This window comes from Camarhynchus parvulus, chromosome 2, assembly GCF_901933205.1.
Source record: "Camarhynchus parvulus chromosome 2, STF_HiC, whole genome shotgun sequence".
NCBI lineage: Eukaryota > Metazoa > Chordata > Aves > Passeriformes > Thraupidae > Camarhynchus > Camarhynchus parvulus.
This window is the reverse complement of record NC_044572.1, coordinates 66,470,331-66,497,263: the sequence shown is the minus strand read 5'-3', so window position 1 is coordinate 66,497,263 and position 26,933 is coordinate 66,470,331. Positions and strand designations below refer to the sequence as shown.

General features: G+C 39.8%; 1 protein-coding gene across 2 annotated transcripts; it reads right to left on the bottom strand.

The window, feature by feature from the left end:
• Positions 1 to 1,051: 1,051 nt before the first annotated feature.
• Positions 1,052 to 15,165, bottom strand: SSR1 (signal sequence receptor subunit 1). 2 transcript variants are annotated; one of them, XM_030943085.1, is made up of 9 exons: positions 14,891 to 15,165; positions 12,771 to 12,883; positions 10,975 to 11,062; positions 10,537 to 10,799; positions 10,080 to 10,156; positions 8,402 to 8,480; positions 7,563 to 7,656; positions 6,990 to 7,004; positions 1,052 to 5,217 (listed from the first exon to the last, which is right to left on the bottom strand). In XM_030943085.1, exons 1-9 carry the CDS (start codon positions 14,973 to 14,975, stop codon positions 5,150 to 5,152), a joined length of 882 nt encoding a protein of 293 aa, XP_030798945.1. In that variant the 5' UTR covers positions 14,976 to 15,165; the 3' UTR covers positions 1,052 to 5,149. The 2 variants fall into 2 exon arrangements, with proteins under 2 accessions (XP_030798945.1, XP_030798946.1); XM_030943086.1 differs by lacking the exon at positions 6,990 to 7,004 and having other exon boundaries at positions 14,891 to 15,164.
• Positions 15,166 to 26,933: the final 11,768 nt, after the last annotated feature.

The following is a 26,933-nucleotide window of genomic DNA, read 5'->3' as shown; positions in this document are numbered from 1 at the left end:
TCCTTTACTAGAACACAGACTGTGGGATCCTCTTGAAAATCTGCTCAGACCATTATGAGACCAAGTGCATCAACTCCAAGTGTCCTCTTTGCTGTGTGAAAGAGAGCTCTGAAGTGACAGATTCATTATGTGAACTTAGGTGGCACAGGGAAAACTCAGTTGTGATTTCCATGTAGGCTGAACAGATTGAGAGTGATGAGGAAAGGCAGGTTAAATTTCAGCTTTGCCTTACCAGCTAAGGGAGTGTAATGTTGTAATGCTGAAATTTTACTGCATCATGGTTAATATAAATTTACAGCCCAGGCTATTTACACAAGGGGACAGAAAAGACAGATTTCTAAGACCTCATCTTGGTCTTGGTATCTGTACTATCTGAGCCAGCTATTGCAATCTATCTATCTTGATCTTTTCAGTGAAAGATGAGGCAGGCTTCAAATTCTAGTAATTTTTATGTGTTCCAGGACCTAAAAATACATCAACACATCTGCTTCTAGTTTTTCCCTCTTTTACTCACAGATATAGCTCACAAACACAGGGGTCCCAGCATTCTTTATTCTTAAACCTTGTCTTGTTTTTTGTTGGCTTTTTTTCCCCAAGAAGCCTTACCTTCTTCTGTTTGGATGCAGAACACCTGCTGGAACTGCTGCTTTCAGAGTAACTGCATGGAATGTGAGCATTTGCTTGGTCACACAACAGCATGCACATAAAAACTGGAAGGGTTTGGCCTTGTGCTTCAGCAATCTTTAAGCATCTTAACAGATCCTTTTTATGCTGCCTATGGTTTAACATGAGGTTATTCCTTCTAGAAATGTAGGGCACTATGGCTCACTTTTAATCCATCAGAATTCAGGAATTTACTGAACATTTTCCCAGGGCCCTCCCTTAAAAGAATTCTAATCTTAAGTATTAGTCCATTGTCCAAAACATGACAGAGTATTTGCTCAATATTATTTCCACTCAAATTACACATGTAGAAAGGCAGATTTTAAGAATGGCATGTTTTCACACTTTGCATATTTGCTACTACCGATTGTTTATCAAGGAAAAGGCCTTTTTTGGTGCCATACTCATGCTTTATTAAAAAAAAAAAAAAGCTACACAATGCTAAGAAAAAAAATCAAGTATACTTTACAAAAAACCTGCAGCTGTTTTCAAGAGATCTGATCTCACTTATAAATGCAAGTCAGCAGGTAAGAAATTAAATGATAATTTAACACTTCAGTTGCAGTACATCACCTGAACTTAATCATCCAAAACAATGAGTCATTCTTAAATTGACTGTTGATTGTAGCTACATAAACAATCATCTGCATCAACTGATTAGAAAAAATCCCTGGGAAAATTTAGAGATAAATGGAAAAGTATCAGAAGAATGTTACTTAGCCCACCTATAAATTTTTGCAGAAACTAAGAAATCTTTCTGGCTTTGCTCTCCTCTGTATGTTAACTGCAACTCTGCGTATTTTAGAAATGGTCAAAGTGTAAAGCCACTAAATTCTGGTCAGTGAGGGGATTAAATCAGTACAGTATGGATCTATGTGTACAGTTGCCAACCATTTACACTAGTGCTGTGTCTTACTATCTCCATGGAAGTGTATTGTGCAAGTCCCAAATAACTTCAAAACGCTCTTGAAACAGCCCTTATGTCACTCCTATGAGGTAGGTACTGTCCTTCCTTTGGAGAAGAAAAGAGAACAGACTCTCTACTGCTCAGTACATCAAGCACACTGAGAAACTTCAGCATTTGAATGGATTCAGAGCTCTCATCTGCAACATGTTGTTTAGCACCATGCATTCTAGGAAGAACAAGTATATGATACTTTTGATTACACCTTATCCAAGCTAAGGAAGACATTCAGCATAAATGTTTTAGAGCAAGCAGAAGCACTGCCACCTCTACACTGTTCCATCCAGCTCCACAGCCTACACCTTAATAATTTTGTACATGGAGAATGAACTTCAGTCCTTGAGTCTGACAGCAGCCACTCTTCTTTCTCTGATTGAAGGATACTGGGGAAAAAAAAGAACTGCTGCCAGAAAGCAGACAGTATACAGAGGGCTACAGGCGTCACATGCAGTTCAAGGGTAGCCTGAATTAATGCTTTGCTGCCTCTGTAGATGTGAACTCTAGAGCTGTTTTTCCTACCCCCAAGTGTAGAATTGTTAGGTCTTCACAATTTTTTGAGTAAGTTAAGAAGCTGTGAGAAAGGAATTCACAGAGATCCTTCACTCTAAGCCCATAGTTCATTTGCTCTCTAGAACCATTTTAGGATCTTTCACTAATGAACTCTAGCCCACAGCTTCTTTCACAGTTGTCACTCTTCCCAGCACCCCTCAGGAGCAGTTGTGTGGCAGCGTAGTAAGCTGGCTGAGATCTGGTAAGAATACTGAATTATACAGATGCTTGTGCTGCCAAATGGAAATGGGTGGCATAGACAGGCAGAATTGCTGCTGTCTCATCTTTAAGTAGCAAAACTACACCCTACTCAGCTGAGAATAATAATTATATCCAGCAACATACCTGTGACACTAAGCTATCCCTGTTTAAAAATAGAGTATAAAATTCAACTACCAAAATAAAAGTTTATAACCAATAGGATAAAGCAACAATTCTATGTTCCCAATTTAAGAAAACTGAGTGTAATAGACCGGCTTTTTCACTAGAAATAATACTAGAGATGCCAAAGTTCAGTTACCACTGCATGCTGGAATGTTACTGCTAAATTTCAACTACAGCAAATTCATGAGAAACAAGTAATTTAAAAAATGTTATGACATTCATCATGAGCAGCAGTGGTCTACTGGCCCCTGCTCTTATGAACTGCTTCTGGCTAAGAAAGTCACTATGAACCATCTACAGTGAATGCCAAGTTGTATCATCAGAAAAACAGCCTTGGTACACCTGGACTTTACCACTGCTGGTTCCAGTGCAAGCTGCCTTATCTCTTCTTTCATGCTTAAGCATTTGGAAGTCAGCCACTGACTACAGAGAAGAGAGCTCAGCCTTCAGATACTTCTTATTTGTAGAAATAAAACTAGCATATTACAAATTAATATCCTCGGTTCTGATCCTTTGTCTTTTTTCCTGGCATACCAGTGTATCATCACCACCCCCTCAAAGAGTACCTTTAAATCTCAGGAAGAATTAAGACTATACAGTTCAAGATGACCTATTACAAGAAGGTGAAAAAAGCCCCTCTTGATGCCAGGTCAGAGACACAATCCAAGAGCGGGAACCTCCAAGTTCAGTGCATCAGGTGCTGCAATCACCATGGGGCTTTTAGCATAGGAAGCATTTAATCCATAAACACTCTGTTGAATCAATGCAAGCTGGAATACAAACCTGCAAATCTACCACAGAACCAGTCAGATTATAGCACTAAAGGCAAATAAAGCTGTTCCACACAATTTGAGTGGAGATACCCCTCATGAGGGCAGCATTCAACTGTTTCCTAAATGATCTGAATGACAATTAAGCAACCTTAACTGCCAAGAATATTCTGCCTGGACTAGCTGTATTTTCAGGAAGTTGAACAAAGCATCTTCTCCATAGCAGTATGAGCCAATAACACAGTTCATTCTGGCCAAGCGTGTAACAAAACAGTGCCAGCACAGGTAGATTCAGAACCTAGATGCTTCAAACACACAGGGGATTTGGAAGGATCACTCAGCATTCACTGGCTCAGAAGTTGTCCCTGAAGACCAAGTGTGGAACTAAAAGGGCATTTTCACAGGTGGGGACGAGAAAAGGGAGGAAAAGAAGACAACAGAGGCCTCAAATCTATGCCTCTTCCCAAACTCAACTAGCCTTCAGATAACATTTAGACATAGGAAGAACTGTTTGCATCTCAGCTGCCTCTCAAGCCTTGCCCAAGCAAACTGATGTTCTGCAAACTGGCTCTTTTCTCTGTCAGTCAATTCCTGAACATAGTGGATGTGGATCAATTCCTCAGTACCTGGTAATCATGTAAGCCACAAAAGGAAATCTTGCTTTGATTTTGCACACAGCTTTTCTGCTTGACTACTGAACTAACAGGCAGCTAGTGATGAATACACATCTGTGTTACTAGTTAAGAAACACTAGGTGAAAAAAACCTCAGACCAATGTACTGACCAGTGTAAAGATGTCTCAGATTTTAAAACCGTAAATGGTGAATTAAATAGCTTGCCAATAAAAATAACTATTTGAATCCAACTGTTTGTCAAATTCAGTTTCAAGTGTGTACAGCAAATCCTTGTAAAGCTTTAAAAAAATAAATTGGCATTTTGATACATATGACATTCTAGTTCTTAAGAGAGAGAACCAAGAACTCACTGAAAAGTTGTTCTGGCTTATTCAACAGTTTCTTGAGTAAACATTGCAGAACTACCACTATAATCTGAATACCTAAGATGCTGGCACAATTCAATAACTAACCATTTAACAAATTGGGTATAAAAAAGAAATTTATGTAGTAATACCAATTCAGGACACAAATTCCATGCTTCACAAGTTCTGCTGCTGTGCAAGAGTCTTCCTAACATCTATGCAGCTAAGTTCAGATTTTTAGGTCACTGCATGCCCAGATCAAAACAGCAGCAAAATATCTACCACTACAAGCAGGTATACCCAATTGTGCCTTTAGAATGAAGACTATGTAGAAGTTGAGATGATCAGTGCCTGGCCACTGAGACAGGACCACACACACAAACTTCAGTGTGCGCACCTTGTAAAGAGTAACGTTACTGACTGAATAAGAACAATTGCATTCAGGTTCTGATACAGATATGATACAATCAAGACAGATTAAAGTCACCAGACATTCAGATTAGGGAGAGGAGAGAAATCCTTCAATGACAATGTACAGATGACAAGCCAGCATTACAAAGAACTCTAAAGGCACATTTCAGGTAACACGTTTCTGTTAAGACCAACTGCTTACACACGCAGGCACAAATCTTAATGGCTACCTCCCCCGACCCCCAACAATTAAAAAAAAAATAAAAGAGAAGTGCATTTTCAGTAATATTAACACCATTCAGTTAATCTGTTCAGTCCAAATGTTTAGCAGTATTTTCCTTATGGTGGTATGGGTTCTCTGCACTACTCCAATCCAAAAAAACCAAACAGGCAGAATTAGTAAAGGTTCAACTGTTGCACTAGTTAACATTACTCATCAGAGCCCACTGGTCTCTTCTGTGCCCTCTTGTAGGGCAACCTCCTTGGTGAAGCTTTATCTAGATTAAAAAAAAAAAAGAAAAAAGAGATAGTTGCATCAATTGCAATTGTCACATGAGCATGTATTTTTCTCCTCCCAAACACAAGACAAGCTGCCCTTCTAGTGCAATGCATCACCACAGAGAAGCCAGTTCAAACAACTTGTTAAGGCTTTTTAACTACCAGCAGCGTAAATAGAAGGTAACAAAAAATACGTTTCCATTCTGTAACATACAACAACAGGGTAATGGTTGTCCTATTTGTCAGTTACTAAAATGCAAAATCCCAAACCCAAAAAAACCCTACGTGAAACTCCAGGCTCCACTGCTTAGAAAATTTTCATATTCAGTAATTACACTTTTAGAAAGTTAAATGAATTATTTTGATGACCACTGCCTTGTGTTTACCTGCCTGAAGAATATAAGATTGACTCTTCTTTAGACGGCTATCTCTTGCATGTAAAATTTCCACTTTTGTACAACTAACAGCAGAAGAAAAGTGTCTTTGTTGTGAAAAACTGCACTTTTCCAGGAAGCATCCACATTTGACTGGATGACCTTTAAGGTCCCTTCCAAATCAAACCATTTTATATGGTTCTATGATTATTGCAGGGAATACTTTCAATAACCTTCTATACTTTGCATGAAGTGCTGAAGTGATTGCTAAGTGCATCTGGTGACTAATTTTCTCAAACAGAACAATCTCCAATAGCCTCCCTGGTTAGAGTTTGTGCAAACACAAGGAGCAGCCATCATGCCCTTACAGGCCAATCAGTACAGTATGAAGTGTCAATAATAAAAAAAGTCAAGAATATCTGATATCTTAAAGGTCATTATTTTAAAGAATTCTAGTGTAGAGTTCTAACTGAAACTAACCTGGAGCTGAGAAAACCACAATTAAGAACAACTTAACTATGCACTTTTTCTTAAACTTCAAGTATTCAGATATGAATACTTATTTGGCTTAAGAAAAGAATGGTGGTGGGGCCCAAACATGACCAGAATTTGAACTTTTTAAAAGTCAGCTTGCTCTTTAGCAAAAAATAGCATTTAGACCTTCACTTTTTCTTGCTAGATTGAGGCTTTTCAAATTCCTGTGTCTGGATTTTATACTATTCTAGTGTCTAACAGAAGAAAGTGTACAAGAAAGCTTTTATCTTCACAAGTAAAGCACTAGTCTTTAAACCCATGTGGTGCAGGTACTCTTAAAAAGGGTAAAGGCATTAAAAAAGCCCTAAGTCATCAACTCCTGGCACAACTTCATACTACAGCTAAGGCCTCTAGCCCTTCTGCACCAAATGAAGCTCAGAATATGCTTATTTGATCAAAACAGCAGTCCCTGCCTAGTAAGGGTAGCTCCTGCAAAAGGTTTTTGAACTCTCTGCATCTCATGTAGGATGCACTTCACTGAGGCTTTCTCAGCTCACAGCAGTGACTGCTACTGATGGCAGGAGTTTATCAGCCTGATACACCAAGGTAAGCAGGGAAGACAAGATAAACATCTGCCTTTTAGAAAAAGGATTCTGGGAACTGTGAGAGAAGACAATACTTGATCAATATTCTACTGAAACTATGTTCCTACAATATAACCAGAAATATATCCACAAAATACATGAAAACATAAATTTAGAAGTACATAAAATGTATGCCATTGCGTGCATCTGTTCTGCATCTTTCACTGCTCACGCTACATCACCACTCACAGCATGCAGGAAGGCATACTTCTATCCATGCCTAATTATTACATGGACAACACACTAAGCACTTTTCAGCTCACAAAGAGTCTGCCTCACCTCTTCTACTTTGCACTGAAGCCACAGGAAAGCAAAAGAGAAGAAAGAGTAAGAGAAGTTAGAAATATCCACAGTCTAAAGAAATCAGATACTGGGTTTAGCGTTGGCATTTCAGGTATCAAGTACAACTTTTGGATTTGTGAAGGACATCAATAACAAGTATTTATGTGGCTTTAGTTAAAACACACTTCTAATGCTTATTTAAGACTTTGTCTATAGGTAAACTTCCAAACAACTTAGAGAAACTCTGAGATGACATCTACTTTCACCTATTTAAACCATCTTTGCAATCCAGGTTTTGGGAAGAGATCTTACACTGTTGAAAAATGTTCTACAGAAGAAATCATAAAAGTCACCAGTAGTCATTATCTTATCAACAAATGAAGTTTGTTCTACAAGGAATGGGCTGCTAAAGCAATAATCTCATCCTTAAGTACAGTGCTTGAGACAATTTGTAATTCCCTAGAAGATACATGCTGTCTGAAGAAACTGGTATCACCTACTTACTCAGTTACAATTAATTGGTCAAGTTAAGTTTGTTATGGTCTAGTCTGTGAAAGGCAGACTACTTACTTATTTGATTTAAAGTTTCTTGGGGAATCCAGCTCATATCAACATCATTCTGATTTGATGTTCCCATCTCTACTTTCTGTACCGGTCTTTTCCTCTGAAAATTCAAGAAAGAAGAAATATTTTTCTTTTAAGTAAGACTTGCATAGCACAAGTATTAGGAATTACTAAAAAAGCAATATTTAGTGAATTACAATTATTTCACTAAGGAACAAACCTTAAGGCTAATCAATGCACAGAGCTGTCTTTCCCATTAGCAATTTATTCCCCTAAGTTTTATATTATCACTTCTAACACCGTACAACACTTATTCCACATAAAGGCACCAAGATTTCATGCACACCTGGGCAAATTCATTACACCTTTTGCTAATGATCAGTCAAACTTTGTGATGACAAGTTTTATTTTGCTTTCTTAGATTAGCACAATATTCTCACATGCGACCTGACCTTGCAAAATAATCAACATTATGGCAAGGCTTTGCTAAGAACTAAATAAGGGACTGGCAGCTGTTTTCCCCTGAAGTCTGACCTGGATTAGACTAATAGGCAGAAATAGAGAGTATGGGGAAAGTAAGTACTGAATCAGTAGACACAGATTAGAAGGTATTCCAATTCAACCACTTCAGTGCGGAGCCAAAGGGCACCAGGCTCAGCAATCAAAGTATCTTCAATTAAGAACTTTTTCTTTAAGAACACTCTAGTTTCCCCAATAACTTCTAAGGTTCTAAAAATAAATCTTCCACCTTTACCATCATATGCCAGAAGCAACCACAGAATTGCTTTCTTTTCACATCAGAAAGGTTTTATATTAACAAGTACACAGACAAACACACTACCCACCTTCCTAGATTCTAGCAACTGATGTAGGCCAACAATGACAAGCAGACCAAGTCCAGCAAGGAACATGTACATGAAGATCCTTTAAAAAAGATTAAGAAACAATGCATTAACTAAAAATGTCAAGTTTTGAAGACAGCTTATGAAGAGGCATAGAAATTAAGCCTAAATTTGGCCACTGAACTTTTAAATATCCACTGAAACTTTCCCAAGAACAAGAGGGGAGAATACCCAAGGAATCTGAAACTAAAATTCTAACAACTATAATCTAATCATTCTGACTTGGATTTTAGAAATTGTAATCATAAGTTTAATTATGAACAATGGAACATTTGAAAAACGCTGGATAAATTAGAAAAATGTTATATTAAATAAATACTGAAATTCAGTAACTTCAACAACTCTTTTGCACTATGACAAAGCTTCAAGATATTGGGTTACAGGCAATATTTAGGTCTGTGACAGCTTTAATCACTTATAAAAAACCCTTGAAAGTCTCTTATATGCTTTTAGCATGCTATTGCAAAGCAAGTATTGCTAGGACACTATTAATTTGCAACAGAGTTTTGAAAGACTTTGCTTATCTTGCTATGTGTTCCACAGTTAAAATTCTGCCTACAAAATCAATTTCCTTAATCTGTGCATTCTGGTTTGTTTTGAAAAATTTTATCTGAAGTATCTGTTTATACTTAGCAAGAGGTAAAACTAAGTTATAGCTATAATTGATTTGGGGATTAAGGAATTTACAGGTAAAGAACTTATTCCAAGCTGAACATCTGAACTCTCATTTATGATAAAGGAAATTATGAAGTTAAACTGAAGAAGATACTTAATTTCAATACCTGTTATAGGGCAATTATCTGTTCACAGGACATTCACACAAACCGATTCTAGTATCTGAATTGTTTTGAGAGCTCCTTTTTCAGAGCATCACACATTTTCATGTGACCAACTGTTCTTTCATTTATACCATTGTATTTGAGAATTACAAATGAATGCAACAGCTATTTCTTTTGGATAACCTTTTCTAAAAGGAAGCTTGCACAACAGGCAATTTCTACCTGTGGCAGGACAGTTCACATATTCAGCATTGTCTACAAGTATTTCTGAAGATTAACTTCTCTAACTCACAGCTTCACTTAAAATTCCATTCCAATGCTACAACATTTAATAGTATTTTAGCACAGCATATGCTTGAAAGATATTTGGTGTGTCAGATCTACCTAAGTCTGAAAAAAATCATTCCTGAAAGATACCTGCTACAGACAGGGGTTAGAGAAACTAACCTCTATTCCAGTCCTGACAGCAGGACCCACAGCCTGATACTATGGACTCTCTGCATCTTTTAACTCTTAGGAAAAAGCACAGTAGCATAACAGAAGCTCAACAGCTTTGAATTGCTATGTAGCTGAATAACACCAGGCTTAAGCCCTCTGAGCTAAAGCACATCTGTCAACTTCTCACTGACACAGTACCAGTTCTGAAGATTCCCACTAATAATAGAGATCTTAATTTTGGGAAAAGTTTGTATGTTCAGTCTGTCAAATGCTGCTACATCATACACAAAACACAGCAGACCTAACACTCGATAAAATGATAATATAAGAACTATTTTCAATGGCATCACCAATAACCTGTTCTACCAGTGCACCAACTAAACCAGGATCTCCAATCTCCTTACGTTTCTCCATCCAGCCCATCTTCTTTTTCAATAATTGTAACAGTTTGATTGAAGACTGCATCTTGAAAAACATTGCCCTAGAACGAAGTTTGCACATGACATTTTAAATTGATTTCTTCAAAACATACACAAATGTTTACCTTTTTCCATGTTCTTAGAGAAATTCTAGAAAGCAGCAACTCCTGCACAAGACTTTCTTAAGGTTGCAAGTTATGCTAATGTCACTCAACACATAAAAGCATAAATGTATTGCTGCCCTCCACAGTTCTAAGACACCCCAGCTTCCACTGCTGATACAACTTTAAGTGCATATAGACAATGCTTGCTATGCTTATGTACCCACTGATTCGCTTAAATACTACATTCACTCTCTGGAGAGGTACTTGACTAAGCAGTTCCTTCCTGATGCCTCCAGATGAACTAGACAGATTCAAATGAACTGCAGCATTGGGCTTACACTTGCATCTCTGTAGTTGAGATTGATAACCAGACCGAAAGGACGACCACCCATAGGCTCAGCAGGGATGAAGGAGTACTCAAATGTGGCTTGTCTCTGTGGTGGAACTACTGTGTTCAGAGAGAGAGCTGTGAAGTTCTGGATGTAAAACTGGTAGTCTTGAGGGTACCGGAAAGAAGCATCAAGTGACTCGACAATGAAATCCTCGGTACCCTTATTGGTGAAGCCCACCAGAAATTTTACAATGTTGTTCGCTGGAAAGTCTGAAACACACAAAAAAAAAAAAAAATTCAACCATGAGAAACCTCATGCACCACACACAGCCAATTCTAAACAGAGAGCATCTAGAACAGACTCTGTGGTTTCACTGTTTCAGGCAAACACTGGTGTAGTCTAAGCAACAGTAAAGAGAATGGTGGATTAGCAGAGGACTCTTACCTTCGCCTTTCACAAATAAGATGGTTGTATCAGCACTGGGTGAGGCTTTAGGTTCTCCTGACAAGTCTTCTTCCTCTTTTTCTTCTGTCTAAGACAAGAGACTTTTTTTGAAAAATCCTATAATGAACAGTGAAGCAAAAACCATGCTTGGTTCATGAGAATCCCATGCGTCAAAGCAAGCAACAGCGGCAAGTATTTGTACCAAATCCTGCTCTTGGAGGATTAGCACCATAGTCTGTTCTCCCTCTACATTTGCTGAGCATCCCTTTCAGCATTTATCTTTCTACTTGTTATATTTGACACAGTGACTAATCTGAACCACACTTAGCTCTATTGAAGGGTTTGGAATCAAAAAGCATCAGTAATGCTTCTGTTTGGAGGTGGAAGGAAAAGAATAGAATCTAAATGTTAAGTGCTCACATCTAAGCTATTTCCAGTTAGAAACCAAGCATTTCAAAATAAAGACAGCCACAAAACAAATGAGTTACTTTCACTACAGGGAATGTTTATGGCAGCTTTCTATTCAGTTTTAATTAGTTAAGTGTTATGTATGCCTGCAAATGGTTAGGCTATTACAACTATGTAAGTCCATGGACTCACTTGTTCAAACTCACCTTGTGATGAATCATTTTTTGACAAATGCAAGTATTAAGGGCTTATTTTCCACTGGGGGATGATGGGATCGTCACCGTCCCCACCAAACAAAAACAAGGCTGACCCAGTATTGAACAGTCTCAGCTAAGTGCTGAGAAGTCAGTTGGGTCATTTGATTTCAGTGCTTAAACAACCTCCTGAAGCAGTGGAAATCCTACTGGATCAGTCATACACGTACCATGAACTAGGGAACCAGAGCTGAGCATGCAGCATCTTGATTCCCAGACACTATGAAAAACGCTTTTATTTGAGTGACAAATAAAAGAAACTGCCTAAAAAGCACCATGTTTTGTACCTGAGTCAAAAATAATTAAAAGGAAATTACATCCAAAAGTTTATTTAATAATATTCTGTCAATGTTGACATAGTGTACCTTCTACAGCTTATCAAAGCTGGTCAACCATAAGCTCACCAACCTAATAACAGCCGTAAAATCTTATAGAATCAAGTAACACTCTACCAAATCTGCATTTTTGTTATGCATGTCTTTTCCCACTAATGTCCATCAGAGATTTGAAAAAATTTTGCACCATTCTAAGCACACTGCCTACCAAGCCTAACATACCACTGCTATAAGCAGATCACAAAACTAAGTAAAACATTTCACTCTTCTGTTTTTGATTTTCTGGGTAATTTCTTGAATCTATGTTGTAAACTAAATTAACTGTATTTTTTTAACAAGAGTTTTAGAATTCATTCTGAGCTTAACTAAGAAATCTGCTTGCCCTTAGAAATCATGATCAAAGAAGTCAGAATGAAGTAGGTCTACCCCAATGTTCTCAGTTTACTGAGGTGCAGCTTCAGACAAAAAAGGACTACAGAGTGCTCCTATGAGAATGTGGTTCTCTCACTCGGTGGTTTGGTTTTGTTTGGGTTGGTGTTTTTGGGTTTTTTGGGTTTTTTTGTGGCCTACAGTTTTGATAGTCAGAAATCAGGTTGTCCCCATGTGGCTTTTCAACTGATAATTCAGAAACAAAAGATAAATCCTTCTGACACTTCAAACTGAACACAAGCTTAATCAGATACATGGAAATGGCCACCTGAAAAAAAGCAATGTAAGTAAATTCAATTATTTAAGATATCCAGCTTCAAGCACTCCCAGTCTAATTCATACTTTTGAAGTAACATTCATGTACAATTACCAAGTCTGTTGGCTCATCTTCTTCAACTTCAGCTTCATCATCCTCATCTTCAACTATAGTATCTTCCACAGCTTCCTCATCTTCTGTAGCATCTTGAGCTGCAACTAATAAACCTGCCAAAACAAAAAGCAAATACAATAAAGTCTTTTAAAGGTCTAGTTAATCAACAAAAACTTGACGTTTAAGTACAACTCTCAAACTAATGTTTGAGGAACTTAAAAACCTGCCCAACACAGTGTTTTGAACCCTCAGTTGCAAAATACTCCTATTCAAATGATGCCTGCGTTGATCTTTCAGCCTTATTCCTTTTCTAAAAACTTTCTCATTTACTAATTTATCCGCCACTAAGTTCAAAACCAAAAATTTACAGCTGGATGACAAAAAGTTCAACATTCACACAGCAATGCCTAAATTTGCAGCAGGCAACCAAGTTACATTAAATATCTGAAAATAATTCAGTGTTGCAATTACAAAAGTGAAAATAAGGCATTCCTATTGACAGGAAGTTAATTTGTAACTACTGTTTCTTCTAAGACAAGGAAGTCTAACAAGTTTTTAGCACACTGGTAACAGAACACTTTGAAAGGTACCTAAAAAGTTGCTTTGTTGGTTTTTTTGGGTACTTATTTTCATCCAAGTTTTGAAACCTGAAGAATGCCTTTTTTACTACGATCTCCTCAACATCACGTATAGACATATATCCAACAGAACCACAGCACCAGTCAGAAAAGAAACCTAGACCTAGAGCAGGGCTCCAAGACAAGTGACAATCTGACAGTCCACTGCCTCTTTGCTTTCATGGAGCCAAGCCTCATACATTCAAACACTGGGCAAATATGATTAATAAAAATACTGGCCACGGGACAAAGCTCTGTCTGTTTGCAGTTCAGAGCACATGCAAGCAAGGCTGAGATCTAAAACATGAGCACAAAATGGCAGGTTTGGGTTTTTTTTTAAACAAATGCTGTATTTTCTGAATATGAAAGAATAGAAATGAATGGATGACTAATTTACATAGGTCTGAAAAAGAGACCTAGCTGCTATAAATACAACATTTAAAAGAAATACTTTAAAATTTTCATGGCAAATAGGAATCCTTGAGCAGGACAAGTGTAGCCAAGGACTTAAGAATTGCCAGTCAGTTCTAGAGAGAGCAAACCCAACCTCTCCTCCCAAGTGCCTTTAGAAGGCACACTCAAAGACTTTTGCTCGACCATGTGCAATACTTAACCTAAGCCTTAACTACAGTGATTTTATTTGATGCTTTAAACTGGTAAGTGTGGAAAAAAATTAATTTCTACAAAAATTCTTACAAATAAAGGCGGGGGGTTTTAAATTAAAAATGAACAGCATACAGATAGGCTGTAGGCACCCTATGCCATCTGCTGCCCAGCACACCCTCAGACCCCTCACGGTGTTTCCGATGGATGTCAGAGGGGCTGATGATGTGGCAATAGCAGGAGAGCTCTGCGAAAGGACTCGCACACGGCGTGAGCTGCAGCCCACTGCAGGAGCTGGGCGAAAAGCCTTCCCAAACTTAGTAGTAGGGAGGCAATTTCCAGATCGTGAATCAGATAACGCCACAGCGTAAACAGAGATTAGCGCTCCTCAGTGTCGCCAAGGACACTCGGGGGGTGGCGGCAGACGAGGTGGGAAGGCAGGGTGGCAGCCAGCGCATCTGCTAGGGAATGTGGAACCAGCACCGCGGGCGAGCGGGGAGAAGGACAAACTCGCTGCCGCCGCCTCCGGAGGGGCTCTCCGGCTCTCCCGGGCCGCCGTCACGGCCGGGCCCGAGGCGGGTGCCCGCGGGGCCCTGCCCGACACCGCGGTCGCTGCGCCGGGAGGGGCCGGAGCGCGGCCCTGCACCCTCCAGGCGCCTCGGACGGGCCCGGGCCCCGCGAGCACCGCAGCCCCGGCAGCGGCGGCCGCCACGTGCGCGGGCGGCCGGGGCGATGAATGAGCGGAGCCGCCGCCGCCGCCTCTCGGGGGAGCTGCCGCAGGCCCGGCCGGAGCGGCTCCCCCTCCCCGCGGCGCCGCGGAGATCCCCGCACACGCCCGCACACACCCACCAGCCCCGCTCCCCGGCAGTGACGGCCGCCCGCCCGACCCCCCGCCCTCACCTGGGCCGCCGCGGGCGTCCCCGAGCAGCAGCGCGGCGGGGAAGACGAGCAGGGCGAGCAGCAGCAGCTGCGACAGGCGGCTCATGGCGGCGATGAGGACGGCAGCGACGCGAGCCCTCCCGCACACCCTGTCCCGGCGCTGGCTGCCGCGGCGGGATGTCTAAATGGCGGCGGCGGCGGGCGCTGGGGCCGGAGCGGCAGCTGGAGCCGCCTCCCCCCGCTGCTCGATCCGGGGCCGTGCCCGCCCCGCTCCGCCTCCGCGGACGTGGCTCGGCCGGGCAGGAGGTGCGGCGGCCACGTGAGCGCCCCGCGGGGCGGCGCTTCCTGCGCTTCCGGGAAGGGCCGGTGGCTCCGAGCCTCCCGAGCTGGGAGCCTTTGGACAGCGCTCTGTGACATACAAAGCTGGGTTTCGTGTCGGGTACATACAGGCAACGTGCGTATTTGTGATTGTGGTATGTGTGGAAACTGACCATGGGACAGTTATAAATTCGAATTCTAATAATAACGAATTCTAATAGCTGAGGAAAGTGAAGCATGGAAGAAGGCCTTTGAACCTATCTTTTGTTCACAATTAACCTTTATGAGTCTCAAGTTGATTTAGGAGCATTTGAATTAAAGCGTTAAGGATGTTGCTTCTTGACAGGAACTTTCTCCTTGTTCCTCTCTTAAGCCTTAAAGAGTTTTGCAATAATAACCTTTTGAAGTATAATTTTAGAATATTGCTTGCATCCTTGAAACTATAGCTTTGTAATATATAAAAAGGAAACATGCTTATCTCACGCCTTAACGAAACAGTGAAAAGCAGCTTGAGAAAGGAAGATGAACATCAACTCAAGGGTTAAAAATTTCGACCAAGGGAAGCTGGACATTGTTGTTATGAGATTTATAGTCCTTGCAATCAAAAGGTGGACCCACATCTGGAGAGCTGGACCTCACAGATGGGATGTTTCTTCCTTCTTTCAGAAGCCAGACCCCACCATCTGGGGATACTCCTTTTCTGGGACACATCCTGAGAAAAACTAAATCACAATAGTGTATAGAATTGTGACGTAAAAATTGGGAATAGAAACTGCTGAGAAAGCTTATGAGTACCCCTATAAATACCTGTAAACCTCAACTATCGGTGTGCAGTTGGAGGGAATACTTCCCACTGTACCCAGCGCTGTATTGCTCATACTTTACCGTATAAATTAATAAATTGATTGCTGCTTGAATATTGGCCTAGTCAGGCTTCTCATTTATAACAGCTCCCAGCACGGCGTCCTGCTCCCAGGAAGGGCCAGTGGCACCGAGCCTTTGGACTGCGCTCCCGGCGCATCAGGTGGTCCATGGTCCTGTGCAGCACCAGGGGTTGGACTTCAATGGCCCTCGTGGTGCTGCAAAATGTGGAATTTGAGGATGTAATCTGTCAAACACCAGCCAACAAGCAAGCTCTGTGTGATGTCTGGGTGTTAAAAAGATAAATTACTTGCTGGTAGAAGTGCCTTGTTGAGGTTTAGCCTTGACATGCTACAATGTTCTCAGACCTGGGCAGAGACTGGGAAGAAGGATGCAGCAATAATAGTGGACACTAAGAATGCAGAATTTACAGGCCACAAGGACATTTGGCAGAACTCTCAAGATAAGGACAAAACTTAATAAACACAATAACTGTGGTGAATTACCTCTGTGTGGATAAAAGGCAATTTCAGCACATGGAGACCACTGACCCCAGAAACCCCCTGACTCCTAAGCAGAGAAAGACTGAGCATGTGGATTAATTAGCATGAGAAGTGAAAGACTCGTTAACCAATAAAAGATCAAATATGACTTAATAAGAGAAATATGTAACTTGTAGATAATGAACATTAATGCCTTTGTTTGCTAAAATGTATAAATAGTGAAAAGTTTGCATAGTTGGCATGCTTGACTTGTGGAATACCACTGGGCAGCCAGGCTGGTGCAACTCTGGAAGAAGTTATCAATGTCTCTCTTGAGTGTGAAATTATTGGCTTATTGCACACCAGGTAAAAAGTCCAGTTTTTTCTGGACAACAGTGGATCCCTTCCAACTCAGAATATTCTGTGATTCTGTAGGAAGTAGGCCAACATACCTCTGGAAAGACCAAGGATAAAAGCACAAGTTTCAAAGCACAGTACTGAAACAAAGGTGCTATTGAAATCTCATCATTCCATGTTGCTCTAGAATAGCCGGTTTTGAGTCATATATTTGCTGGTTTAATTGAAAAGCATGATAGGCAATGAATATGATGCTGATACATTGCCTTTATCTCAGTAGACCTTTTGTTAAATGCAATGCAAGGGATGTTAAAAATGGAGAGCTTTCCCAAACCCTACAGCCAAAACATTCAGTGAAAATAAAAATGCCAAGGCCCAAACCAGCCTCCCTCCAAGCTCTCTCTTTTCTCCCACAGTTTATTCAGCAATTTGCATACAGGGTGAAATGAAACAAGAGTAAGATACATTCTATATTTTGAGGTAACTTTGATTTGTCATTTGGGCATATGCAGCTTGCTGTCATGACAATGGTAAATGTAGTCTTGAGGCTTTCATTTTTCAATTTCCCTCATTTGATTTTGAACCTGCAAATTACACTAAATTTCAAAAAATTATCAGAAGTAACCATTCTAGCTCAGCTTAATCTTATTTTAACATGCTGACAATGTTACTGAAATGCTGTTAAGTATTGACTGAAAGAGACATGTAAATATGAGCACTGGAAAACATTCATTGCTACTGGTAAAAGTATTTCTAGTCAGTAATATCCAATCAGGTCTTTCACCAGGTGGTGATGTCTTTATCCTAGTCGTGGTTTGGTTGTTTTGGAGGACTTTTTTTGGGGGGTGGAAACAGCTAGTTATTTTTTCTTCAGGAAAGTAAAAGAATACTGGCATGCTGTAGGTTTCCTATATAGCACTGCCAGATCTGAAGCACTTTTGTCTTCTACACAGTGACTATGTACTTTAAGTGCTGCTTTTCCATCGGAGTTAACTCTTCTTGGTTTTACTAATTAATTGACCTGTGTGGTGCTCTTACTGGGTTTGTATGTTGTGGAGGCACAGAAAGGTGTTAATTAAAAGTGTATCTGAAAATAATTGTGGTGCCTTGACCAGCTTCAGCAACACACCGAGCCAAGACTGACTTCAATGTTACAGCTGTACCTGAAAGGCAATTAGGCTGCATTCTCCTGTGCTAAGCATTCTACCCACATTAAACAAGTTATAATTTGAAAGAAAAGTCTCTAGGAAAACCTGAAACCAGCTGCTGTCACTATAAGACATGAAAGAACACAAGCACACTACTGTTTTCAAGGTGAAGGAAGAAAGAGGAAGTTTATTTTCTGACTCTAACATTTATAGTTTTCTAAAAGTGACAGCGGATTGGAGGGTGACAGTGACACCTCTCCAATGACACTGGTCAAATTAACAGTCTATCAACTTTCTCTTCTTCTATAAAAGAAGACAAAACAATCAGTTATTTACAGAAAATGTCTGAGAAAGTTCACCACAAGAATGTCAACATTAGAAGGCTTAGAAAATCTTAAAAAACTGGAGTGACAAGCTGCAGGGATTTTTTTTTTCCTTTTGCATGAACGACTCCCTCCCAGGCATAATAAAGTAAGTGTTGACAATATTTGCCACTATTATGACATTGAGCTTTGACATCTGTTATGTTGGATGCTAATTCTGAGAAGACTGGTGTTCACTCAGAGTTCACGTTGCCCCTGGGAATGATTGCAGTGATGTACAAGAATTGTATCCTGCATTTAAATGAGGGGTTTCTGTTAGAAATTACACGTAAAATCTGTTACGAGGAAATGTGCCTTCAATTTCATAACAAGTGTTACAAAAAGGGTGAGCAGTCCTGGTCTGTGATCTATAAGTAATATTTACCTTACATTTCCATTTTGAATTTCTTAAATGAATCTCCCAGATGTGTTGTTTCCCCTTTGAAGATATCAGCAAAAGGTAAATAACTGTTTATGTAGAGACTTATTATTTTTGTTTATCAATAATTGCTTTTGGCATGGCCAAGGGTTCAATAATCAGCTGGACTACCTCTTCATTATTTACTCTGTGCCTTCTATGAGAGATGAATTCAGCAAAGCGCTTTTAGGAGCAGTGTCACATGTACAGTCCTAACCTGTTTTCTGCTTCCTGCTTTTCACTTTTGGATGGCACTTTTTGTGTCAGGAAAAAGCTGGCTGCATTATAATCTGACTAGGATAGAGAGCTTGCTTGTATTGTAGAAGGAAATTTTGTTGGGACAGTCAGGAGGATCACTTGCTCCCTGAGTTTTCCTGGAATTTTACATGTTAGCAAAATGTTTAGAGAGCTTATTTTTTTCTCAGCTATTTTTCTGTGGACATTGCTGTAGGTGTTAATACCTTGCAGTTGCTATAACATGCCAAGAACTGCATCCTTCTCAGTTCTCTTCAGGTTTACGTTGATGCAATAGTTTTGATAAGTAACCCACTATTTCAGTGCACCCCAAAAAGGTAACTTGTTATTTTTGCTTGCTATTTTCTTCTAAAACTTTTCTGGGGCTTGCAGATAAGGTATTTTGCTTTCAAAAGCTCTAAAATCTTCTTCTAATAGCTGATGATTTTGTACCCTTCTGTATTTTGTCATGCCCTCTGAAATCAGAAGAGATAATATTACTTTTTCAAAAAAATTGTACTAAGATTTATCTCTTCATTACTTTCTGTAGTTCAGAGAAAAAATTATCTGAATATTGAATTCTCAGGGTTTTTTCCCCCCTTAATTTCTATAGTACTTTTCAAAATTACAAACAGTTACTGTATGTGGTAGTTATTAATAATTCCAGTGAGAATCTCCCACTTACGCCTGCCAAGCTGACATTATTCTTTCTCACCGCTGATTATAACTGTGGGGAATCAACATATCTGAAATTGATGCAGGCAGAAAGAGGTCATACAGCAACGCCCATCCCTGGAAATCCTGTCAGCTGCTTCTGATTGGGTGGTAGAACAGGAGAAAAACCAGTGTTCACAGGAGCTCTTAATGAGATCTGCTCAATTTTTGCCTGAATTGTGGTGGTTCTTTGAAGGCTGGTGCTTTCCCAAGTTTTTTGCTGGTAGGAATTGTAGTGACCCTATTGCAGAAAATTGTCTCAAACACAAATAGATTCTGTATTTTATCTAAGAAAAAAAAAAAAAAAAAGGAGAGGGATACCTCTCTGGAGATCTCTCTTACAGAAATACGTGGGAAATTGTGTTCCACAAACTTGACTGAATAATTAGATTTTTTTTTTTGAGAAATGGAAAAAATCAAATGAAAACTGTAAAACAGTAGATAAATTTGTAATTGTTAACTATGATTGCTTAATCAGATTTATGGATTCCATATGCTCCATATGATGGTAACAGGAAAGGAACTTCAGAGCTCCCTTTGGCCTTAAGATTCTGTGTAACACTTGGGTTGGGGTGATGGTTTTGCAATATATACAGCTTAAAGCATACGGAGTATTTTTAGCCACCAGATTTTTTATCTTCCCTCTGCATGAAGAGTAGAAACAAAGTTGTTGACATGAAAAGATAAAAAGCTATTTTTATTCTACCCTGCAAGTTAATTATTGCTACTAATTCAGTGATAGGTTGGCTGTTTGGTGGATTTGTGCACATGGATTTCATAAGTCCAGTCTTTCTCACCTAGGGAGTGCACTACATATAGTACAGCAGTATTTGTTAGTAGCACTGAGTTTATCCAAACAACCTCCAATCTCTTAGTTTTATCATTGTGAGTATTGTCACATATGGTGAAAGCAAAATTCTATTTTAAGCCTAACGTACAATGGGGAAATAAAATATAGCCAGTAAGAGAACGTGTACATGTAATTGCATATGGAGTAATCAGTAAGTCAGAAAGCCACCCATGGCTAAGATAGAGTTGTCAATGTTAAAGGAAAAAAAAAAAGGAAAATTGAAGATTTGTTTCTAGATGCTACACTTCATGCCATGGAAAATGAACAAAGCAGATCTGTTTTCTTTGTGAGTGATTTCTACATCTCTAATCATTATTGGATTGCATCTAGAATATTGCATCCAGTTTTGAATGTTTCACAACCCATGCAAGACAGATATAAATCCATCTGCAAGCTTCTGCAAAGTTGAAGAAAGAGAGAAGGTAACATACTATGCAACATTTACATTCTGATCCTTTCTTTCCTTTTCTCCTTGAAGTAGTAAAAAAAGGTTCATTATCTTTCTATTCCCTTGTTTACTTGAAATAATAAATTGCAAAGTATTTAATCAGTGCTTGAAGTTAGATTATTGCATAAATATCTGTGTAATACAGAATTCCACACTTGGACTCAAATCCAGTAAAGGACTTCAGGAGTACCATCTTACCTTTAACGTTCTTAAAGTAGCTTTTTAAACGGAACCCTCAGCTGGAATCTGTGGAAGTTTGTACCTAGAAGGGAAGGGGAACTGCTGCACCTGGCAACTGGGAACTGCTGCACATGGCAACTAGGATTGTGCATTACAGATATTTTCAGTGCTTACAGTATCAGACTGAATTATGCTGTAGCTGTCTGTGGTTCTCTGACTATATCTCTTGCCATTGGTTTCAAGCTGCAGGATGTGGTTTTTCTGTGGTCTTTCACCCTCTGTTGCTGCAGCTTTTGATTCTCCCTTCTGAACTCACAAAACTGTTGTGTTTTCTTCTTCATCTCAGCTTGCTCATTTTCAAGTTCTGCTTGCAGGACTTTAAGCCAAGGAGCCAGCTTGTTATATTTAGATAGTGGCTGTTGACTTTCTGCCAGCTTGTCATCCCTTTCTCCCTGGAATTTTGTTTGCAAGGACAGGAGCCATTTCTGTGTGCATCCTCCTTTTCCTCCCTCAGCACTGCAGGATGCTGGCCAAGGAGCCAGGCAAGGGCTAAGGTTTACTATCTATGGATACACTGTGTGCATTCCCTGTTATCTCTGCAGATGGAGATTGTGTGGCTGACACTGAGAAAGGCTGACTTGGCCAAAGGAGGAGGCCTGTAGAGATGGGAAGGTCCTGTTTTGGCTCTGAGGAGTGAAACAAAGTTGTATCACTGAAACTTCGAAGGACACAATGGTCAAAAAGTAACTTTTGTTGAATTCGAGGTGGTTTAAAGATTAAAGCACGCATCCCTGCATGTGCTAACAAACTGAATGAAGAACATCGTACTTATATGACTATCACTCCACCCAAATCATGCTGTACAGAAAGAGGGAGAAGGACAACAAGATTGGGCTGTGTACAAGGAGCTGCAAGGAGATCCCTGTTGTATGAGTGGAGAGAATCCCTTCAGTGGGATCATCTTTATCCCTTGATTTTATCTCCCTGTTTTCATTCTTCCTCAGCAGCAAGTAATGTCCCAAAATGCTGGAGTAAAGAGTCCTTACCAACTTTCAGCATTTCCTGGGGGAACAACGCTTTCTATCACCAACTAATTAGAAGAAGGAGAGGTCACATGGCTTGACAGCATTCTATTCAGAGAAGGTGGAAAAGCAATTGAGGACAAATGTGAGTAAACTTCACCCATACAGCTACTGTAGTAGTGGAGTTGTGTCATTCTGCTATTGCAGAAGAAGAGGTGTCTCCCTCTGTCCAGTTTATGCAAATTATATTTTCACCAACTTCAGTGGAAATTTTCTATCTGTGAAGATAAGTCAGTGTGGGCAAAATTATAAAATGATGAAAATTAAGAAGTTCACCCTTATACAGTGCCTACAGTCCTTGCACCTGCATCAAGTTCCAGTAGGGTGACAAGTCAAAGAGTATATTTTTCAGATTTTTGGCCTAATGTACAGTAATCCCAGATTTTAAAGCAAGAATTTTAAAAAAGGAAACAAAACCCACCAATAAATCAAAATTCAGCTGTTGGCTGACCCCTTTGATTTTAGAAAATCAAGAAAATAAATGTTAACAATAAAGAAAGAAGAAATAAAAAAGTCTTCCATGCTCTATGAATTGTTCTCTTTACTGAATTTTGAGAAGGTCGATTAAAGGGAGATTTTACTCACTGAAGACAAAGAAAGAAGGCAAAAACCATGTTTGAAATGCTACTGAGTTAGTCTGTTGGAAGAAGGCTATACATTATTTCACTGAATTTCCTAGATATATAATAAATTTAGTAATGAACAGGAGTCGCATTTGATCCACCATGTTTAAATTATTTGGTTTACTTTTTTTCTTACACCACCTATAACTGAAGGGGAAAAAAAGCTGTAAAAAAGAAAAAGCATTTTAGATTCTGGTGGAAACCCTCTAAGAGTATTTCCCCTTTTGTTGTGGTGTATTACACTGTTCTTTATACCTATTTTCACTTCTCTGTTTGACTGTTTCAGGCCTGGTATGTGCACTGTGTTCTCATGGAAAGAATCAGATTATATAGTCATGTTAGTCTCTCTCCAATTGTTTGGAGGCTATATTTGTTGTCCAGTGGCTGCCTACCAAAAGCATGTAATTTGTAACTTCTTTAATTTTAAATTTTAATTTGATGTTTTAAATTTGTACTAACTGTAATTAAACATAATTTAATTTAAATATTAATTAAATTTTTAAATAATTTGTAATCAGAATGGGAACTGCAATGCAAATGCATTACTCCCTACATTCATTACTCAGTTAATTCAAGGCACAACTTCAGGACCTCCATTTAGTATTCTTAGCACTTCTCTTTTATGTTATACATCTGTAAGGCTTGGCACTTACATATAAAATTTTGCAACATAACTACAAAAAACACTTCTACTAATTTTATAGAGAAGGGTATTTTCATCATTCATGCCTCCATGGAATCTTACCATGGCTTCTTGCTAGCTGATTCAAATCAGTTCAAATTATCTTCTCCAGGAAACTGTTTCTCAGTTTCAAAACCTGAGTATGCCTTGAATAGAGAGACAGGGGGTTGAGGGAGAAAATAAGACATGTCTGTTATGGAGGATACTTTAATAATGCAATCCAGCAGTGACTCCATATTTCTGCAAATGGTTCTTCATGAGGACCTATAACAGGCTTAACTGATGATCATTCTGGCAATGAAACATCTCCCAGGCTCCTGCATTCTTTTTTACTATTGTTTTCTTTTTGTCAGCCCAACACTCTCCTTTGATGTGGTTGTTCTTCCTTGCCTAGGGATTTCTTCTCTGGGAAAAATGTATCCACACCCAAAGACTGCTTCCAATTGACTATGCAGAAAGGTATGTTGGTTCTACAGCAAGTGTTTCTATGGCTTAGGGACTCTGTTGTTTTCTGAGAAGTATCCCAAAATTTATATGGACTCAAAAGAAGAATTAATTTTTTTAGAGTATTTTCAGAGGATATTCATGGAGGTAATACAGCTGAGGAAAACAGGTATTTTGCTTGGAATGTAATGAATGTATCGCTTGGCCTCCTCAGTGTGTATCCTTCTTCAGCGGGAGTCCTCTATCAAAAATATGATGGAACTACATGAACATTCACAGCAGTAATAAAGTATCATATTAGATAATTTCTCTTTCATATATATGTGTGCCTATTCCATTTAAACAAATGTCTTGTATGAAGTGGAAATATAGCTTAGAATATTGGAATATCAATCATACTGCATGAGATAGAGAAGATCCTGGTCACTTGCTCGGTTGCTCAGGATATAGATGCCATTTTCCATTTTCAGATAGGTTTTCATGTCAATCACCTCACAGTCCCTTGACCATGCTTTGTTCCCCCCTCACATGTCTCTCCTGCTCTGTGTAGTCCATATTGCTCATGTGCTTCACTCATGCCATGGCTCAGCAAGAGCTGACCTCAAAATCTAACAAAGTCTGTTGATTTAAACAGGTTTTACACCAGCTAAAGATCTGCTAGACAGCACTGTGAGCTACCAAGTACTGCCTGGCAGATTTTGGCAGGGGATAGGAGTGTGATAGATAAATGTCATTATAACTTGCTCATCCTAGCACATGGCACTTGAAATCCCTCTCATGTTTAGCCTCACCAGCAAGAACTGCATGTCAGATTTTCCAAGATGGGCTCAGAAGCACAGGTTGCTTCACAGACCTGGCAGGCAGTGTCTTTTCTTGCCACTGACTTGTACATTTCATCCTGCAAATATGAAAAGGAAGGTCTTGGTGGTCCTCTCAAGTCAGTCTTCTTCCAGGAAGGAACAACACTGCAGTTCTCCCAGGGATTCTGAGTATTGTCTCTGTACCCAGTTTCCCAGCTTCAGTGTGAACAGAATATATACCCGTACTACATAATATGTCATGTTAAGTACAAAATTAGTGCATCTTGTAGTGTGAACAAATATTTTTACTCTTAATCTTCAGGAAATATAATAATGTAGCCATAGGAAGAGTAAGGGAGGTAGTATTTCCTGAGGAGTCGCATGTGACAGGGAACATGGAGCTACAGTGGTCCAAGCTAAATACATACTCTGGTAAATGTCTGTCCTGCCATGGGTTAGGGGTGATAACTGGTAGATCTCTGACACCTTTTTTCCCATTCTCCTTCTGAAAGTAACACCATTGCCTAGTGGACTGTTTCCCTTAACCCTGTTGCAGATGAACTGCTTGTAGAACAGTTGTGCCTTCTTCCAAAGGAGCTCTTAAAGCCTGGGACAAAAAAAAATGTGCTGCACTCTAAGGTTGTCGAAAAAGTTACGCAGAAGCCTGAAGCATAGAAGGAACAAAAATGAATGTGGAAATCCTCTGGCAGTGTTATGTTTCAAACAGTCCCTTGTCATTACAATAAATGGGTATGTTTACTTAAGAGCACTGAATAATTTATTAGAGAGTGAAATAATCCTGTAGAACAGCACCTTCTCTACGCACATGGATTAACCCACAGGGATTAGGAGTCCTCCAACACCTGGTTCTAGGAAAAAGATCAGTAAACAGGTGATCTTAATCTGATTTCTGCTGAAGTGGCTGTGTATTGGGGAAAATGAGCACAGAGAGTCTCAAAGAGCTGACTTCATGGAAGTGTTGCAGATGCAAATGACTTATTGTATCAAATCTATTTTAAAAGTATCTCTGCACAAGCATCCATGTTTTCTGCACAATCACAGGTTTTTTATAGCTTTTATACATACCACTTGGATTATGCAAAAACATCTACAAAAATAAAAAGAGAATGCATTTTAAAATTTTTCCCTTATGTACCAGATAGCAAAAGCCAAGCATTCACTTTTATTTTCTTAATCCTACCTTATATCGGTATATAAACAGTATATAATAATATTATAATCTGTTTATAGATTAAGCTAAGATGCTTCTAGCCAGGCTTGAAAATTTGGAATTCCTTTGGCTTCAGCTAGAGCTTTATTTTAATAAAGATTGGAATTTAATATTTCAGAGCACACCAAATAAAACTTCTCAGTATCTACTACAGAGGACACAGATCATCATCTGTGTTTCAGGGGAAACAACCATGAATCTGTGGAAAGAACGGTCATTCCCAGTCAAGAATTAAGGGCTTGAAAATGCACTATTTCTAAGGCCAAATTAAAATTATTTATTATTATACAGGTGTGCCACAGTTCAGTATAGATGTATCGGCAGCTGCTGGGGATTTACAGAATCATAGAATGGTTTGGGTCGGAAGGGACATTAAAGATCACTTAGTTCCATCCCAACTAAGTAATCTTAAATGTCCCTTCCGACCCAAACCATTCTGTCATTCTGGGCAGGGACACCTCCCACTACACCAGGTTGCTGCGAGCCCCGTCCAGCCTGGCCTTGAACACTTCCAGGGATGGGGCACCCACAGCTTCTCTGGGCAACATGTTCCAGGGTCTCAGCACCCTCACAATATATAATTTCTTACTACTATCTAATCTAACGCTACTCTCGTTCAGTGCATGGCCATTCCCCGCTACAAGCCCCTGTCAGAAGCCCCTCCGTGTGCCGGCTCCAGGCCCTCCCGGCGCAGGAGCCCGGGAAGAGGGCGGGGACGGGAGCGGGACTGGAGCTGGAGCGAGCCCGTCCCAGCCGCGCTCGCCCGCGCTGCTTTTGGTCCCTCTGGCGGCGCCGTAGCGGCTGGGCCGGGCCGGCGCCTGCGTGCCGCG

Bases quoted from the DNA above. Each gene is read 5' to 3' on its own strand.
- SSR1 (XM_030943085.1), bottom strand. From the start codon at position 14,975: ATGAGCCGCCTGTCGCAGCTGCTGCTGCTCGCCCTGCTCGTCTTCCCC. The intron at 10,800-10,974 runs GTAAGAGTCCTC...TGTGTGTTTCAG, and splicing joins CTTATTTGTGAAAGGCGAAG to ACTTTCCAGCGAACAACATT. The intron at 8,481-10,079 runs GTAAGGAGATTG...TCTTTTTTAAAG, and splicing joins GATGGGCTGGATGGAGAAAC to GATCTTCATGTACATGTTCC.